The 17,494-nt window shown below is 42.5% G+C and overlaps 1 protein-coding gene across 1 annotated transcript; it reads left to right on the forward strand.

Moving 5' to 3' along the window:
• Positions 1–10,239: 10,239 nt before the first annotated feature.
• LOC119269861 (probable inactive receptor kinase At2g26730) lies at positions 10,240–15,405 on the forward strand. Its single transcript, XM_037551786.1, has 2 exons — positions 10,240–11,776; positions 14,580–15,405. The coding sequence occupies exons 1-2, from the start codon at positions 10,360–10,362 to the stop codon at positions 15,260–15,262; spliced, it is 2,100 nt and encodes a 699-aa protein (XP_037407683.1). The 5' UTR covers positions 10,240–10,359; the 3' UTR covers positions 15,263–15,405.
• The last annotated feature ends 2,089 nt before the right edge of the window (positions 15,406–17,494 follow it).

Raw genomic sequence — 17,494 nt, forward strand, 5'->3', positions numbered from 1 at the left:
TTTATTTGCAACATTCGCTTGTGACTGGTCACTTTTGATTCCTGATAGCATAGCTAAGGTTAACCAGATAGATATCACATGAATTCTGTAAGTTTGTACTTTGCATGATTGAGAACAGGACATCCAGGGCAGGTGATGCCTAGGTATTTCATTTTAGTTGGCACATTTCAAGGACAAGTAATATGGTGTCTAATATATTTGTTTTAGTATTACCAATGCAAAGATGGAAAATATGTTCTTTTTACAGTATCCAAAGGATGGTCGGTGTTGCACAACTTCAGGTTTCTAATGCTAGTTCATTCATTCCAAGTAGTAAATAGATACTTGTTACTTTATGCATGAGAAACCTTAGGTACATCATGAAGAAAGGGAAAGTAATGTGCGGCTACCCATTGTAAATTGTTCCTTCTTAGTTCAGTTAGTATGCAATTGAATCAATTCTTTAAGAATTCAGTTAGTAAATTTAGACTTTTGGGAAGGCATAGTTCTTTAAGAATTTGGTTCAGTTGAGACAACATTTGCATTGCAGTAATAATGAAATGAGACCGCATATCCAATTGTCACACTAATATCTTTGCTTTGCACATTATAGCCAGTGCATCTCCCACCTGATCGACGCCGACGCCACGGTCCTCGAGCAGAACGGGGTGAGCTTGATACCCTTCCATTCTTCATGTGAATTATTCAGGCTGTAGACTTTGAGCTGTTCAAGGTGTGGATTGTTGTGTGGTTCCAGTACAATTATAACTGTACAGATATTTTTGTGCGCATAAAATCTGCATTGTACAATGTCCCTGATATTATGCATTTTATTGATACTCTACTAGAGTTGCTATCTCTTGTTGTTCATGGGTTCTGATTCTGCTTCTACAGATTTTGAATTTTTCATGTAATAACAAGTATACCGCTTAGTACTCCACAAATAAATTATTAGTGTGGGAGATCTCTCGGTGAAGCTGTATCATATTTTGTTAATATTTTGCATGCCATTCGAAGTTCACTTGGCAAGCAAGTATTTTTTAGTACTGTATTTGTTGGCACTTTGAGATGAACCTGCAGCATAAGCATCAAGTTAGATGAAAAATCCTCCGGTGCCGATTTTGATTTAAACATTGAGTTAATATAGTCCACAACATAACATATTTTGATTTGAACTTATCCTATGCTTATGCCCAGTTTGTGTTAATTATCTTGAAGTTAGTCTGTCACTTCTTTACTGACATTCTTGTTTGTTAAGGAATGGTGTGGTACAGTGTCTATGCTGGCTGAATTTTCTTTACATAATTTTCAGCTGGTCGCTTGTACAGAAACTTTGATCCAGAAAAACCAAAACCAAGTACGTGTTCACACACACAGCTTCCTCTCACAAAAAAAACTAAGTGCATGTCTCTCTCACTTTTGTTCACATTTCTTTTAGAGTGCAGAAATGTTTGATCCAGATAAACTAAATACCTGTACAGGTGCACGACTTCCTCTCACAACAAAAAAAACCAAGTACTTGTCTGTATCATGTTTGTTTGCTTTCTTCTTTGAGAAATCTCATGTTTGTTTGCTAGGCCATAAAATAGAGAGCTTTTAGCCTGGTTAGCCCCATGCACTTACTGTTTGTTTGGTCCAGAACCAATGGCTGAACCAACTGCTGCTGCTACTACACTTTTAGTTCTGTGATGTGTGTTTGTTACTCATCACTTGTAGGCTAACTTGATTATACTTTCATTCGACACACTTTTCTTTGGACTAATTTTGCTTGTTTTTACGTGTGTTGCCCACATTTACGTGGTACCTTAGTATAGTAGTGGTGTGTCCACGGATGATTGCTTGGAAAATCAACTAATATTATTACTCTTTGGATTCATTTGGGAGCTTACTTTTATAACTTATTATAATTTTGATTGTCTTCTGATTCTACACAGGTTTGGCAGTTAATCCGTGTTACTGGAGATTGAAGATTTTTAGCAGGATTTCTTGGGTCCGGTTAGCTGCCTACAATCGTTGGTGTTGGAGAAAAAAATCAGCTAGTAGTGCATTTTCTTTCAAGTCATGTAACTCACTCTTAAAAAAAATACTTATAGGGCTTTCTAGATATGCTCGTGATGTTTTGATATTAAGCTTTGCTTTTTCAAATCAGATTAGATTGTTGGAAATCGGTATTGTCATGTAAACAATTGCTATTTTTTAAGGAATATATGATTTGGTTGTCGTGTTGTAAATTGTGTTGTATCGAGAAAATAGGCTGTACAAAAAAGGCCTAATGGGTTGGACTAAAAAAACAGGACATGACAAAGATAAACAGCTATCGGTTGGACTGTACACCAAAATTATTGGGCCAAATCCTTAATTGGGCTGGTTACAACATGGGCCATGTTCGTATCCACATCAGATCCACGTAGACGCCTTGTCGGGTCCATGTTGTATCCACGTCATGCAAATCGGTGACGAAACAATGCTCCACGTCATGCAAATCGGTGACAGTTTGTTCCGTCATGGCCTAGTTTGGGCTTGGCGGGCCTGGGGCAGATCCATGACGGCCAAGATCCGTCATGGAAGGTACAGTGTCAAATTATGACGCAATATACATGACGGATTTCAAATCCGTCAAGGATTTGGATGCATGACGGATTTTGGCTGATCTGTGACGGACAAAGACTGTCATGTATTAACAAGTTTCTGCTTTCTTCTTGGCTTGGGGTACGTCATGGCGGCACACGCCTCGTCTCCCTTGATGGCGGTGGCGGATCGAAACATAGGGAGCAGATCAGGATGGAGATTGGGGCGATTGGCGTGGGACATCTCCTTGACCTTCTGTGGGGAAGTAGGTGTGAGGGAGGGCGCCATGGCGAAGGTAAGGTGGGCATCATCCGGCTTTAAAAGGGATGGCTCAAGTGAGAAATGTCTTTTATGACAGAAAACCGAGCGACATGGGGAGGGTGCGTCATTGGATGGGGGTTTTGTGTTGGGACTGCATGAGAAAACATAGCGGATAATTCGGACAATCACATTTCTCCTCCACATATTGGCTCGATTTGGGGAACTCGGAGTGCCCAGACGGTTGGAGTTTTAGGAGCCCGTTGGGCGCCCGTTTGATGTCCGAACAAGCCCAGACATACGTGGGAGAAATGAACTTCGACTTTGGAGACAACATTAATCTTTTGTTTAATTCACACACACACACACATATATATATATATGTGTGTGTGTGTGTGTGTGTGTGTGTGTGTGTGTGTGTGTGTGTGTGTGTGTATATATATATATATATATATGCATTGTAGCCCGTAGTCCGTAGCAATGCACGGTCGATGATGAGGGGTGTTTGGAGTAAGTATCATATATCAATATTTAATCTGGGATGTACATTATTATTATTCTTACCATCCAATGGTTAGGAAGGAATGAGTTTGTAGCTCGACAGCTGATCCAATGGGTTTAAGTCTTAAGAAACTTCAGTGCATACTTAACATGGAGGACAATGATTGCTTCAACACCGCCGTGCGTATACTGGCATGTGACGAGGGAGTATTGTTCACGGACCCTCCTATACACTACATGGATCTAAGATTTTGTGTAAGTTATCGTAACTCTTCATTCTATGTGGTATTAGTATCAGCATGTTGACGCAATATTTATTTTGTTTACTTAGTCCATGATGCTAGAGGCAACACGAGGTTAGAAGTTTTGCGAGAAGGAAACTATCCAGTCGTTGGCAGCATTATTTGATAGCTGACCTGGGATGGACAACAACATCTCATCGTGCAACATGGTAAGTAAAATATTTTGTCTATTGTTATCATGATTTATTGTTGTTTCTAATAGCTCCACTGTAGATTTATCTTCCCTATGCATCCATTGGCCGATACATCTTGTATGTCATCGACAAAGAGGCATGTCGTCTATATATTATGGACTCTATTCAAACATCACAATTGTCAGAGGATAAAAATTTGAGGCATGCACTGAAATTTAAAGGTTTTGCAAGGGATTTCAAAGAAGCACTCAAAATAAAGTTGTATGGTTGGAATTCTGATATATCTAAATGACAACGTTTATTTCCGTTTGGTATTCCAACGAGTATAGACGGGTAATGAATTCATAATAAAAACATTTATTTTTGTTATCACTATATTATTTATATTATTAATTTAAAAAATTGCAGAAATGTGTCTGGCTATTTTGTTTTTTATTTTATGCTCTGACGGAACGGTAAAGAATTGGCCAAGCCGGTTTGCATGGTGAGTATTGTCTGTTGCATGTTCTAAGACCTTCGGCGTGAAATTTTCATACTAACTACATATATTATTTGTGCAGGACGGGTTTGAGTTGATGAAGCAGTTTTTATTATACTTGCTAAAACATCGTGGGAATTAAGCTAAATGCAACTTTCTTGATATTGTGAAAGAATATTTTAAGCGCACCATCTAGATATTGATAGTTTTGTTATAGATGTTCCCGCAAAAAAAAGTTTTGTTATAGATGTTAAGGCCGAACATCGCTCAGTTTGTTACATGGGCATGTCGTTATTTTTTTTTGTTATCATTTTACATTGCAAAAACGGAGAAAGTACTTAAATAATTGTGTTTGTGTTATATTATTTGTACGTGTGATATTTAACATGTAACTCGTGCAAACTATTTCAAGAGCCCGTGGTAACGCACGGGTAGTCTACTGGTCCTTTTAAAAGATCAGCCAGGTGACGCGTAGCACGACCCATGAATATTTACCATGCTCGGCCCGATTGCTTTTTCTTGTTTGAGGCCGCCAATGACGAGACCTCCTATACGTCGCTCGCTGCGCCCAACAGCAATGGGGCACATAGGGCGAGCCAACCGGTCGACCAAGCAGCGTGTCATTCAAATCAGTGAGAAAATCCCAAAAAGAAGTTATGTGCGCGATAGGGATCGAACCGAGATCCTCCTGCTGGCAGATGATCGCGCCTATGCAGTGAGATAAGACGAGTAAAAAAACAGATCTAAAACATGTTTTGAAATTTGAAACATGGTTTTCAAAATATATATTTTTGAAACATGGACGCTTTCAAATTTATGAACATTTTTAAAGAAAAACTCAAACTTTTTGGAAAAAAACAAACATTTTTTAATCTGTGAACAATTTTCGAACAAAGGGGACTTTTTCTGAAATTTTGAACCGCGAACATTTTTTGACAAAATGAACATTTTTTAAAATGCAAAAAAAATTGAACAAAATTTTAAAAGGCTGACATTTTATGGATCTATGAACAATTTTTAAAATCCTGAACAGTTCTTTAAAGTGTGAATATTTTATTTGAAATTTCCAAACATTTTCTCAAAACACAAAATTTTGAAGTCAGGATTTTTTTTTGAAAATGTGATTTTTTTTCTGAAAACATGATTTTTTTAATATGTGAACAATTTTTAGCACAAGAATATGCTTCAAAACTTTGGAGCAATATTAGTAAACGTGAACATTTTTGTAAAATACAAACATCTTTTTTGTATTTTTAAATAATTCTTTGAAACTCGGCCTAATTTTGAACTTTTTAGAAAAATCTAGAACATTTTTTTGAAAACAAGAATATTGTTTCAAAGAATGGTAATATTTTTCGAATTTTTAAGAAATTTCACCAAGAACAAAATTTAAAGTTCCAACATTTTTTAAAACACAAAAACCATTTGATGGTTTGAAAATTTGAAGAAAATTATAGTATATTAACTTAAGATATCCAGCTAAGAGAGACTAGGAAGGAACTAAGTTAAATGTCATGTGTTATATATATTAAATGTCATATGTTGAGTTTAACAATCATTTGGCATCACAGTGTGTACTTTGCATTTGGTCTTGAATAATATCAGTTAGCTCAACTCTCATGGAATGCGTCCAAGTTTGATATATAAAATGTTTGCTTGTGTAAGAAGGAAATTTTGTGCTTCTTATCACTTCTTTTATATATATTCAGTGTTCATAAGAATGTACAACTCAAATTGAAAATACCACCAACTTGCATCCCTCACCCAAACTCTCTTCAAATCAACCAAATTCGTCAAAATTTATGCACTTAGTCTTCGATTTTGAAAACCATCTTAGAGTAAACAAACTACGATGTCGTTTGTTTCTACTACTCCCTCTGTTCCAAATTAGTCGTCGCTGAAACGTATGTATCTAGAACTAAAATACATCTAGATATATCCATACGTGCGACAAGTAATTCGGAACGGAGGGAGTACAACACATTTATTTTTTTCTTTTGTCTTCATGCGCTTGCTTGCAAACACGTGGATGTATGCTGCTATATATCGATCATCAGTAACGGAAGAACCAATAGAAGCTACTCCCTCCGTTCCTAAATATTTGTCTTTCTAGAGATTTCAATAAGTGACTACATACGGAACAAAATGAGTGAATCTATACTCTAAAATATGTCTATATACATCCGTATATGGTAGTCCATTTGAAGTCTCAAAAAGACAAATATTTATGAACAGAGGAAGTACAAGGTAAGTGTTTGAAATGATACTTGATACAGACTAGCAAACAATGAAAACAAAGGAAAAGTCAGAAACAAATTGTCAGCCATCACCTTAGAATTCTTCTTCTTCAATTCGAAGTTGACGAATAAGGCGATGAACTCACTTGGATGGCCTCACTTAACTATATACTATTGTAAACCCCATTCCACATATAAATAGATGTGTATGATTTCTAACAACTTCTAGTCGATTTACACTAAGATCCACATAATTAATGCTTAAAACTTTACAAGTTCAATGCCCTTTGGTTTGTTAAAGTTCCTTTACAAAAAGTATTAATCGGGCTTATGTTTCAAAAACTGATTTCACTCATTTTGAAAAATAGATTTTGCACATTTTTCAAAAAGCACTGAATCTATTATTTTGAAAACTATCAGTTTCATATGTTCGAAGTAATAAGTCACTGAAACAATTAGTTTCGCAAAATGATTTCAATTGTTTACAGTAACTATATTAACAATAAATATATTATTTCAATTGATTTTAAAAAGTTATCTCAATTATTTCAAACAACATATTTCAACCATTTCGAGAGATAAGTTTCGCTCATTTCAATTTACCGAGTTCACTTATTTCAAGAAACTGATTTCACTTAAATGAGTGAAATGATTTTTTGAAATTAGTTACTTAAAATGATTGAAAAACTGATTTCACTCATTTCAAAAAAATATTTCACATATATTTTTTAAAGCATCAAGTCTACTTTTTAAAAACTTCAATTTCATATTCTTGAAATAATTGGTTTCACACACTGAAACAATAATTTTCAAAGAATGATCTCAACTATTTCTAGTAATTAATTTCACTCTTTATAAAATAACTGATTTCAGTTCTTTCAAACAACATATTTCAACCCTTTCGAGTGGCAGATTTCACTCATTTCAATTAACTGAGTTGACTTATTTCAAGAAACCGATTTCACTTAAATGAGTGAAATCAGTTTTGAAATTAGTTACTTAAAATGACTGAAAATCTGATTTCACTCATTTTGAAAAACAGATTTCACATATTTTTTAGAAGCATCGAGTCTACTTTGTTGAAAACTTCAATTTCATATTTTTGAAATAATTAGTTTCGCACACTGAAACAATAAGTTTCACAAAATGATTTCAACTATTTCTAACAGTTAATTTCACTCTTTATTAAATAACCGATTTTAGTTCTTTCAAACAACATGTTTCAACCCTTTCGAGAGGCAGATTTCAGTCATTTCAATCTGCTAACCTCACTAATTTCAAAAAAGTGATTTGAAATAAGCAGTTTCATACAGCGAAATAGATTGAGTGCAATAAGTGCATTCAGACTTTAAATTTTATGTTTAAAATATATCCAAGATTGGTCTTGTTCGAAAGGTGTTGGCGCGAGGAGTACAAATATATAAAAGTTTCAAACATGAGATTATGGTTTAGAAGATATAAATGATTTAAACGGGTTAAGATGGAATAAAGCCCATTGACTTGTTTGGGAGGTAGACAGAGGAGAGATGATGTTGCGTGTGTACGTTTTCTTGACAAAATATGGGCCCCATGATTTGACCAAAAATCACCGATACAATAAACAGGCTACTAAAATACGTACAATGATATACATATGCTCGTGGTCCCATCCCGAGGCCCCCGCGTCGCTCCCGCAGGGGCGACTCGGGCGGCGTAACCCTAGCCCGCCGTCGGCCCTCTCCCCCACCTCTCCTCTCCCTCGTCGCCACCGGAGGTGGCCGCCGGTGAAGGTGGCGGCGAGGATCTGGCCGCCCCGTTCTTCCTCGTGGGGCTTTGGATCCGTGGCGACGGCCTCGGCTGGTGGATCGACGCCGGGTCTGCAGTGACCGGTGCTCGTTGGTGCTGACCGTTCTTCCTCGGCCGCGGGGGGCGGTGAGGCGGCGGCAGGTGGCGGCTGTGGTGCGGGTGTCTCGGTGGCGCCCGATCTAGATCTGAAGGCCTCCGTCTACTTCAACCAGGGCTGTCTCCGATGGTCCTGCTTTGGGCGGCCTTTGTCGCCGGAGTTGTACCTGTTTGGCGGCTGGAGGTGGGAGGTGGCTCCGGAGAAATCCGAGGCCAGCAGTGCTGGCCACAACGGCGGCGACACTCGAGGGCGCCGTACCCTTCTTGTAGGCGTCGTCCAGGTTGCCTCCTTCCACTCTTCCTTCCACCCAGCTCGTATGCCGGGCGAAAGCCTAAATCCTTACCGGATCGAGCGACAGCGGCGCTCCGGGCGTCGTCACCCTCTTGGGGGTGTCGTTCGTGGTGAGCTTGGGGCGGATGTGATGCTTTGGTTGCTTGGCGGCGGTTGGTGGCATGGTCGGAGTTTGTCTGGTGGCGGTGCGTTGGCGCTCTGCCGCCTATGTGCTCAGCCTCGGAGTCCTTCTTCCACGATGCTTGGTCTTCAGCAGCTCCGCCGGACTCGGTGGAGCGGTGCTTCATCCTACTCATTGATGGCGACGTATCTCGGTGGCGTGGCGCAGTGAAGATTCGGCGTCCGATGTGTGGCAATGGACTCGCGCAGGAGGACGAAACTGTTTGGTGTCGTGGTGACGTCGATGGCTGAGTGGCCAGACAAGGTAGAAGCCTCAATATTTGCTCTGAAGACGGACCTGTGGAAGATGACGGCGACGACACATGAGTGCGTCGGACCGGTTTGTACCCCATACGCGGTATGTGGCTCGGCTGGGGCTTCCGGCTTTTGCTGTTAGGTTTAAGTAAGTGGTCTGGGTAGTGGCCCAGCTAGCACCCTTTCATCATTTTGATGTTAGGATTAGATGAGTGGTCTGGGTAGTGGCCCAGCTAGCACGCCTTCATCATTTGGATATGAGTAGCGACAAATATTGCCAAGATGACGGATTCAGACATATTGTTGTAATACTTTGTAAGGTCCTCAAGAATAATCAATAAAGATGCAGAGGGCGGGGGGCGGGGGGCATCCTCTTTTTCTAAAAAAAAAATCTCTTTACATGTGGCAGCATATCATTGGTGCCAAAAATATTGGGTACATACTGTTGCCGTGTCGACCACCCCTCTGTATTCCGTTTTCGTTGACGATAATGAAAACTGGGAGCGTGATGCTTGTCAATTCGAAAAAGAAGAAGAGTACCAGGTGGCACTTGTGGTAAGCAATGCAAACCTGATAAATGTTACAGGTGTGGTCCTGATGATTTTTTTTGACAACTTTAGTTATGAAGCATGTTAATTTTCTGTTTGCATGACAAGTTTAAATTTTTTTGAGATTTGTTCTTTTTTGGATGGCAACTTTAGTACCTCCTCCGTAAAATAATATAAGAGCATTTAGAATACTACTTTAGTGATTTAAACGTTTTTATATTAGTTTATAGAGGGAGTACTATAAAAAACGGCATGTCCGTATTACTTCGTGTCACAAGTGTAGCACTTATCATTTGGAAAAGAAAAAGAAGATGAGTAAAAACACCTTCCCATTTGCAATCATGCCGCGGGCAAAATAAGATGGAAAAATGATGGCATAAACGGTATTGTAGGCGGCTCACTCGATCGTGTCTCGGCGACATGCGGAGTAGAGTGGACATGATGCCAAATGCCATGCATATGCATGCATGCATATGATCCACCGCTTACTTACGATCCAAGCCAAGCCCGGATCCGAGGAGAATGTTCCAACGGCTAATGCTCTGCCTCCATGGCGCGCACGTGCAAATGGCGGCAGCGCCACTCTTTCTGTCTCCACTCTGTCGGCAACAGAGTCAGCCTATAACCACATGAAACTCCAGATCCTGTGCCAAGCCAGGCAACCCAACCTGTACATAAGACACTTGACATAGCTCGCTCCCATCCACACACCCTCAACCTGTGGCAGTCGGTGTAGCTCGCTCGCGAGCCAAGCAAGCGCCTCTCAAATGCCGAGGCCGCGTTCTTCCCAGCCGTGGCCGCAGCACACCATCAGACTTGCCAAGCGGCGGCGCACGCGCACACAGATGGCCGCGATCCCACCACGAACGCCGGTGCTGCTGCTGGCGCTGGCCGTCGCCGCTCTCGGCTGCCACGCCGTGGAGCCGCCGAAGCAAGAGCGGACGGCGCTGCAGTCCTTCCTCGCCGCCTTGCCGCACGAGCGCGATCTGGGCTGGAACTCGCCGTCCGCGCCCTCGGCGTGCCTCTGGCCCGGCGTCACCTGCGACGCGAGCAACGCCACGGTCGTCGCCGTCCGCCTCCCCGGCGTCGGCCTCGCCGGCGCCCTCCCCGCCGGCAAGCTCGGCCAGCTCCGGGGCCTCCATACGCTCTCCCTCCGCAACAACCGCCTCTTCGGCGCCATCCCCGCCGACTTCTTCGCGCTGCCCCTGCTCCGCTCGCTCTACCTCCAGGGGAACCGTCTCTCCGGCTCCATCCCGCCCGATGTCGCCGGGCTCGCGGCGCTCCGGCACCTCGCGCTCTACGACAACCACCTGTCCGGTGAGATACCGGCCGCGCTCGCCGGCCTGAGGGAGCTGCGGTTGCTTAGGCTCGACGGCAACCGCCTCTCCGGTGGCCTTCAGAGCCTGAGCGGCCTCCAGCGGCTCGAGGTGTTTAATGTCTCGGACAACCAGCTCGCCGGCGCCGTCCCGGATTCCCTCGAGCGCTTCCCGCCAGAGTCATTCGCCGGCAACCTCCGGCTCTGCGGCGAACCCCTCGACAAGCCATGCCCGTCCCCCGGCGGCGGCGTCGTCCCGCCGGTGCAAGAGAAGAAGAGGAAGCGGCTCTCCGGCACGGCGGTCGCGGCCATCGCCGTGGGCGCCGCGGCTGGCGCGCTGCTCGTTCTCATCCTGCTCGTGCTCTGCTTTGTCCGCAGCCGCCGGGACGACGCGGCAGCCAGCGGCGACGACAGGAACAAGGCGCCCACGCCGGCAACGCCGGTGAGAGGGCACACGCTGACGCCGTCGACGGTGTCAGGCGAGATGACCGACCTGACGTCTTCAAAGGAGATACCCTCGGCAGCGGGCGGCGGCGCGGCGGAGATGATGAGGAGCCGGCTGGTGTTCATGGGCGGCGGCGGCTACAGCTTCGACCTGGAGGACCTGCTGCGGGCGTCGGCGGAGGTGCTGGGGAACGGCGTCGCGGGGCCGACGTACAGGGCGACGCTGGAGGACGGGACGACGGTGGCGGTGAAGCGGCTGAAGAACGTGGCGGCGGAGCGACAGGAGTTCGCGTCCGCCGTGGAGACGTTGGGCCGGGTGCAGCACCGCAACCTGCTCCCCGTGCGCGGCTACTACTTCTCCAGCGACGAGAAGCTCCTCGTCGCCGACTTCCTCCCCGAGGGCAGCCTCTCCGCCGCGCTCCACGGTCAGTCCCCTGCTCTATCCGGCCATCCCCTCTCACCACATCCGTAGCTCACAGTGGCCCGCGCTCGTCAGTGACAGTGCCATTAGTTACTGCACTGATCGCTGCCAGCTAGCTCGTTTTAACCGCCATCGCCGTGGTTTGCATCGATCGAAGGAATGAGGTGAAACTCCGGTCGATTACTCAGGACAGCGACGTTCCCTTGCGCGTTTGTCCGGCATTTTTCCTGGTTCCAGTCGTACGATGGGATTGAAAGGTGGCAATCATAGCGATTGCATTTGGCTAGCGTTGCTGAGGGTACAGAAAAATCTTGGTAGCTCCAAATCATTCGAAAGGGACGCACAGATGAACGTATGGCTCCGCAGCCGTCGGTTATCCGTGATGGCTCCCTCCAGAGATTCCTTTTTCTTTGTCCAGTCTGGTCTACCGGGATTAGCGGGATTTTTATTTATAAAACCTGGTCAAAGTTTGAAAACTTTGAATTGCAGCCTGCTGCTTGATTATAGCCTAATAATATGTCTTTTCTTCAACCTGTTTTCAACGAACGGTAGCATACAAATGTTTGCTAGCATACAAATATAAATATGCCAAAGTTCTTCCTAGGCGAGCATATATGTACCGGGTAAAGATCCACATTCAAAACTTTTTGGAGATTCTGCAACCTTGCATGTTATGCCATAAAAGAATAAAGATCCACATTCAAAACTTTTTGAAGATTCTGCAACTTTGCATGTTATGCCATAAAAGAAGCAACGCATGAGAATATGCATGGTTCATGTCAGCTTCCTGTCATTGTGTCAAAAAAGAGAAATAGAGGGCGCAGAGAAGGACGTCGCATTCACGATTTCTATTCTTCCTCTGCGCATACGTAAAGCAGCCTTTTTTATTTCTAAGCGATACTTTAAATCAATCATAACTTCTAAATCAAAATTCAGTTTTTATATTTGTACACACATTTGAATTCCCGGCGGCAAGACCTTTTGAACAAGATCAATTTTGGATACATTTCAAAAGTCATTTAACTTTTACTATTTCAGTTTCACATTGACAGTTGTGATTGTGAAATTTGTGTTTCATATTTCTATATCCCATTAGTTTAAAAATATGTATAAATAATTAAAATCAATGTTTTGTTTAAATATATATTATAAATATCTAAAAACATGATTTTTTTATAAATGTTCTAAAATTGAGAATAAATGCATGCTATTGAAATGGATATGGTACTGAAAGTGCTATGGTATTTCAAAACAAAGTGAACTACTAATCGAAATGGATCTGGTATTGAAATGCAACTGCTAACAAAGTGATTTAGCACTGAAGCTTATGGTAACAAAGTGATCTGGTACTGGAATGCCTCTAGTGTCGAAATGCATTTGGTAGTGAAATTTATCATTTGTATTTCACTTTTATGTTATTGAAATGTATATTTAAAATAGTATTGAAATTGAAATATGTGCATGTTATTGAAATGAATATGGTACTGAAAGTTGTATGGTAATTGAAATGCATCTGGTATTGAAATTCATATGCTGACAAACTAATCTGATAGTGAAGCATCCGTTATTGAAATGCATAAAGTAAAAAAGTGATTCGGTAACTGAAATGCATTTGGTAACTAAGTTATTGAAATGTATGACATAAGTGATATATGAAATTTATTTCAATTTCAATCAACAAAAGAAACAGTTAAAAATTATACTCATTTCAATTCCAATCAATTTTGTGAAACAACAAAAATTAAATGAGTTTAAAATAAATTTAATATTGATCTTATTTGAAAGACCTTGTCATCGGGATTTCAAATATATATACCAAAAGCCAAATTTTAGTTTGAAAGATATGAATCATATAAGGAAACACTAAGAAAAATTAATGCTAGTATTTTCAATGGGGGGAGAATGGAGAATGGTAGAGTCATGCGTGCACATTAGGTCCTTCTCTATCACAAAAAGGTGATGGAACCTATGATGTGACATGAAATTGCTATTCCAGATAAGAGGCAAAGCAAATACATAGACTACCGCATGCATATGAGTCCAAAATGCACGGATCTAAAAACGAATGAAAGACAGATTCTTAGTCAGTACATACATGCTCCACTAGAAAATGCAATTTCATACAAGTATGTGTACACACACACACACACACACACACACACACACACACACACATGGATTTTGATTAGTTCGTGTTTCATTACTTCGTGTTTATTGGTCCCTTTGAATTTTGATCCAAATTTTGACGAAATTATGGTTTATTCGGCACAAAAAGTATATTATTGATTTTTTTTCCGAATATGAATCCAACTACCCTATACTTTTTGTTGCATATAACTCCTATTTTTTGGCAGCTGAACATTTAGACTTCTTTTACGTTCTGCTGCACATGGATGCCGGTCTGTTGTTATTCCGTTACCTTGATGATAGTGGAACTTGGTCCCAAATTTATAAGTCATGTTTTACTAGCCTAAAGTTTAGTCAAAATTTAGCGCCTATAAAAAAAATTATGAAGTTACACTTAGCAAACTTTAACCAAGTTCATCTACAACATCAAACATATAAAATATTAACATATATCTCATGATTTATCTAGTGATATGTATTAGGTATTCTAAATGTAAATATTTTTCTCTACATACTAATCAAAGTTTGCAAGTTTTGAATTTTCTAAAAAAAAAATCTATAGACACTACATTTTGCAATGGAGGGAGTATGTTTTTGTACTGCATATTGCAGTTTCACTATGCATGCATGATGCATGTCTCTATATGAAAATTCTCACAGTGCATTTTATTTTCCTACAGGTAGCAGCGGCTCCGGCCGGAGACCGATGGACTGGAACACGCGGAAGCGGGCCGCGCTGTCGGCAGCGCGCGGGGTGGCGCACCTGCACGCGGCACACAACCTCACCCATGGAAACTTGAAGTCGTCTAACCTGCTACTCCGGCACGGCGACCCGGAAGGCGCTGCGCTTTCCGACTACTCCCTCCAGCACCTCTTCTCCCCACCACCGTCGTCCGTGCAGGGCAGTGTCGGTGGGTACCGCGCGCCGGAGCTCGTGGATGCGCGTCGGCCGACATTCAAGTCGGACATATACTCGCTCGGAGTGCTCTTCCTTGAGATCCTCACCGGCAGGTCCCCCACGGCGGCGTCGACCGGTGTGGGTGATAGTGGTGTGTCGTCGGACCTGCCGCGATGGGTACAGTCGGTGGTAAGGGAGGAGTGGACGGCGGAGGTGTTCGACGAGGAGCTGGTGAGCCTGGATGGGGGCAGTGCCGAGGAGGAGATGGTGGCGCTGCTGCAGGTGGCTATGGCGTGTGCGGCCACGGCGCCGGACGCGCGGCCAGACGCCTCGGAGGTCGTGAGGATGGTCGAGGAGATCGGCGTCAGGCACGGGCGGGCCACGACAGAGGATAGAGTGCAGGGTGCATCCGAGGAGGAGGAGCAGTCATGGGGCACGCCGACGGGCACCGGAGCAACGTCGTGATCCACCAACAACAGACAATGTGTTTGGAGTTTGGATATATGCAAAGACAGTGGTTGAGATGGTTAGGTGGACAGTGGTATCCCCAACCCATCAGGGTTTAAATCCTGGTGCTCGCATTATTACTGGATTTATTTCATGATTTCCGGCGATGCGCTTTCAGTGGGAGGAGACGTTTCCATCGACAACAAGGCGCCTACGGTGACTTCGTAAATCTCAAGATGATATGCCGGCTCAGTCTCTCGGAAATGCTCATAGGGGTAGGGTGTGCGTGTGTGCGTTCATACGGATGAATGTATGCGCGTGTATATGAGCGCTTGTGTCTGTACTGATGCTCAAAAAAAATGTGGAAGGTTCTCGTGTGTACCTGAGCTCAACAGAAAAATGAGGGAACCACGTGAGCTCAAATGTTATTAACTTTTTTCGATCAAATCAGATTTCTTCCATTCATAGGGATGCAAAGACCATCAGGGCGTTTGAGTAACCAAACATGTCGACCAGCATCAAGAGTAATAGCTAGCCTAGCTAAACTATGAGCCTTCATATTGCATATGGGTTGTTCGCGGTGAAGATTGAAGAATAATAATTGTATTGATTGGGGCCTCAATGGGCTGTTTATATAAAACTAGCATATATGCCCGTGTGTTGCAACGGAAAAAAAATTAACATATCCACCAAATTTTTTACTGTTGAAATTAAATTATATGCAGTTGTACCCACGACATAGGTGTCGCTAGGCGTAAGCTTTGATTGACTCCGAAGAAGAAGGTTGTTGCAATACTGGCATCCGAAATCACAACAATGGTGGTCGAGCTTTGCAGCATGCGGTCCGTCTTACAGCAACAACGGTAGTCCAGCTTTAGAGCATTGCGTACTTCTTGTAGCAGCATTAACGGGGCTTGCAATGTCGTGTGTCTTGTTTGTTGGAGCGACGCTCGATCGAAACTGCATGTAGATCAACCAGATATTTCTTTGGTAAATATGCAGAAAATTCTCATTTGACATAGCAAAATCGCTGAGAAATAAAAACATTGACAGTATGAAAAAGCAGCACCGAAAAGATACTCAGTAAAATGCGCTAGCGAAGTCACACAACGGCTTTGATTCTCTTTCACCGGGTTACACACAAGCCAACCAAGCAATCATTTAATTAGAGTGAGTCAGCACAGTGCATGTCCTTCCGCTTTTTATTAGATTAATTAGAGTCAATCTGCGAGCAGTGCATGTCCTTTCTTTATTTTAATGGGGGGCTCAATTCCTATTGGCGGGTGCAGTCATTGGGTAACTAAAATTATGCCATATCGACTGTGTTAATCATTGGGCAGATTTTTTGGTTTGTAAAGTAATTTATGAGGCTTCTGTTATAAATTGGTCTGGTTCTCCAAGCTCAAAAGTATGGCAAAATTCCTCCACTTCCGCCGGTAGTTGTGATCATCACCAACATCACCAGACAAACAACTCCCGGAGTTCGCCTTTACCGATCAATGGCCGTAAGGAGGGAGGAGCCGCACGAAAAGCAAGCCAAAAAAATTGATGTAGATCTCGCAAGGGAAATACATCGACAGGGTCGGCCTGCACACGGTGCGGCTGCTCACGTGATGCCAGCCGGAGACTGTTTCAAATCCGTCCAGACTTTGCGCTCAACCATGCCAGCATCGTGTAGATTCATACAGATGTGGTGTCGTTATTGGATTTAAGACATGTGATATTTTTCTTTTCCAGGCATGTTTACTATATTTTCAACCAAAATAGTTTGAATAATGTTGCCCTATTTTTTTTGTTACTTGTAAAGTTGTTTGAGTGGAATTCTCCCGTGTTTTTAAGAAATGTTCATATTTGGTACCTACTCGCTCTTATATTTTAAACTCCTAGATATTGTGAGAATATTATGGATAATAAATGGTGAATATTACAATCAAATATTACTTTTGCATATCATGAGAATATTGTGGATAAATAGGATTTTCAATATTTCTGTAGTCTTAAAGCATTGCAGTTACAGACCACAGATAAGGAAGGGGAGGATGGGAGGGAGGATAAGTGACGACATTTTTGATGCTATGTTAAAATAGAGAACGTGGACCGAGTGAATGGTCTTGAATCATTCTTAGAGATGTGGTATTCTCTTTCTACCATTGTAACGCACGGGCATATTTCCCAATGGGGTAGACTTTTTTGTGTTTATTGACCGCCAACGTCTCATAACAACATTCGAAAGGTAGCACCGAAATATGT

This window comes from Triticum dicoccoides, chromosome 3A (assembly GCF_002162155.2).
Source record: "Triticum dicoccoides isolate Atlit2015 ecotype Zavitan chromosome 3A, WEW_v2.0, whole genome shotgun sequence".
In the NCBI taxonomy this organism is placed as follows: domain Eukaryota; kingdom Viridiplantae; phylum Streptophyta; class Magnoliopsida; order Poales; family Poaceae; genus Triticum; species Triticum dicoccoides.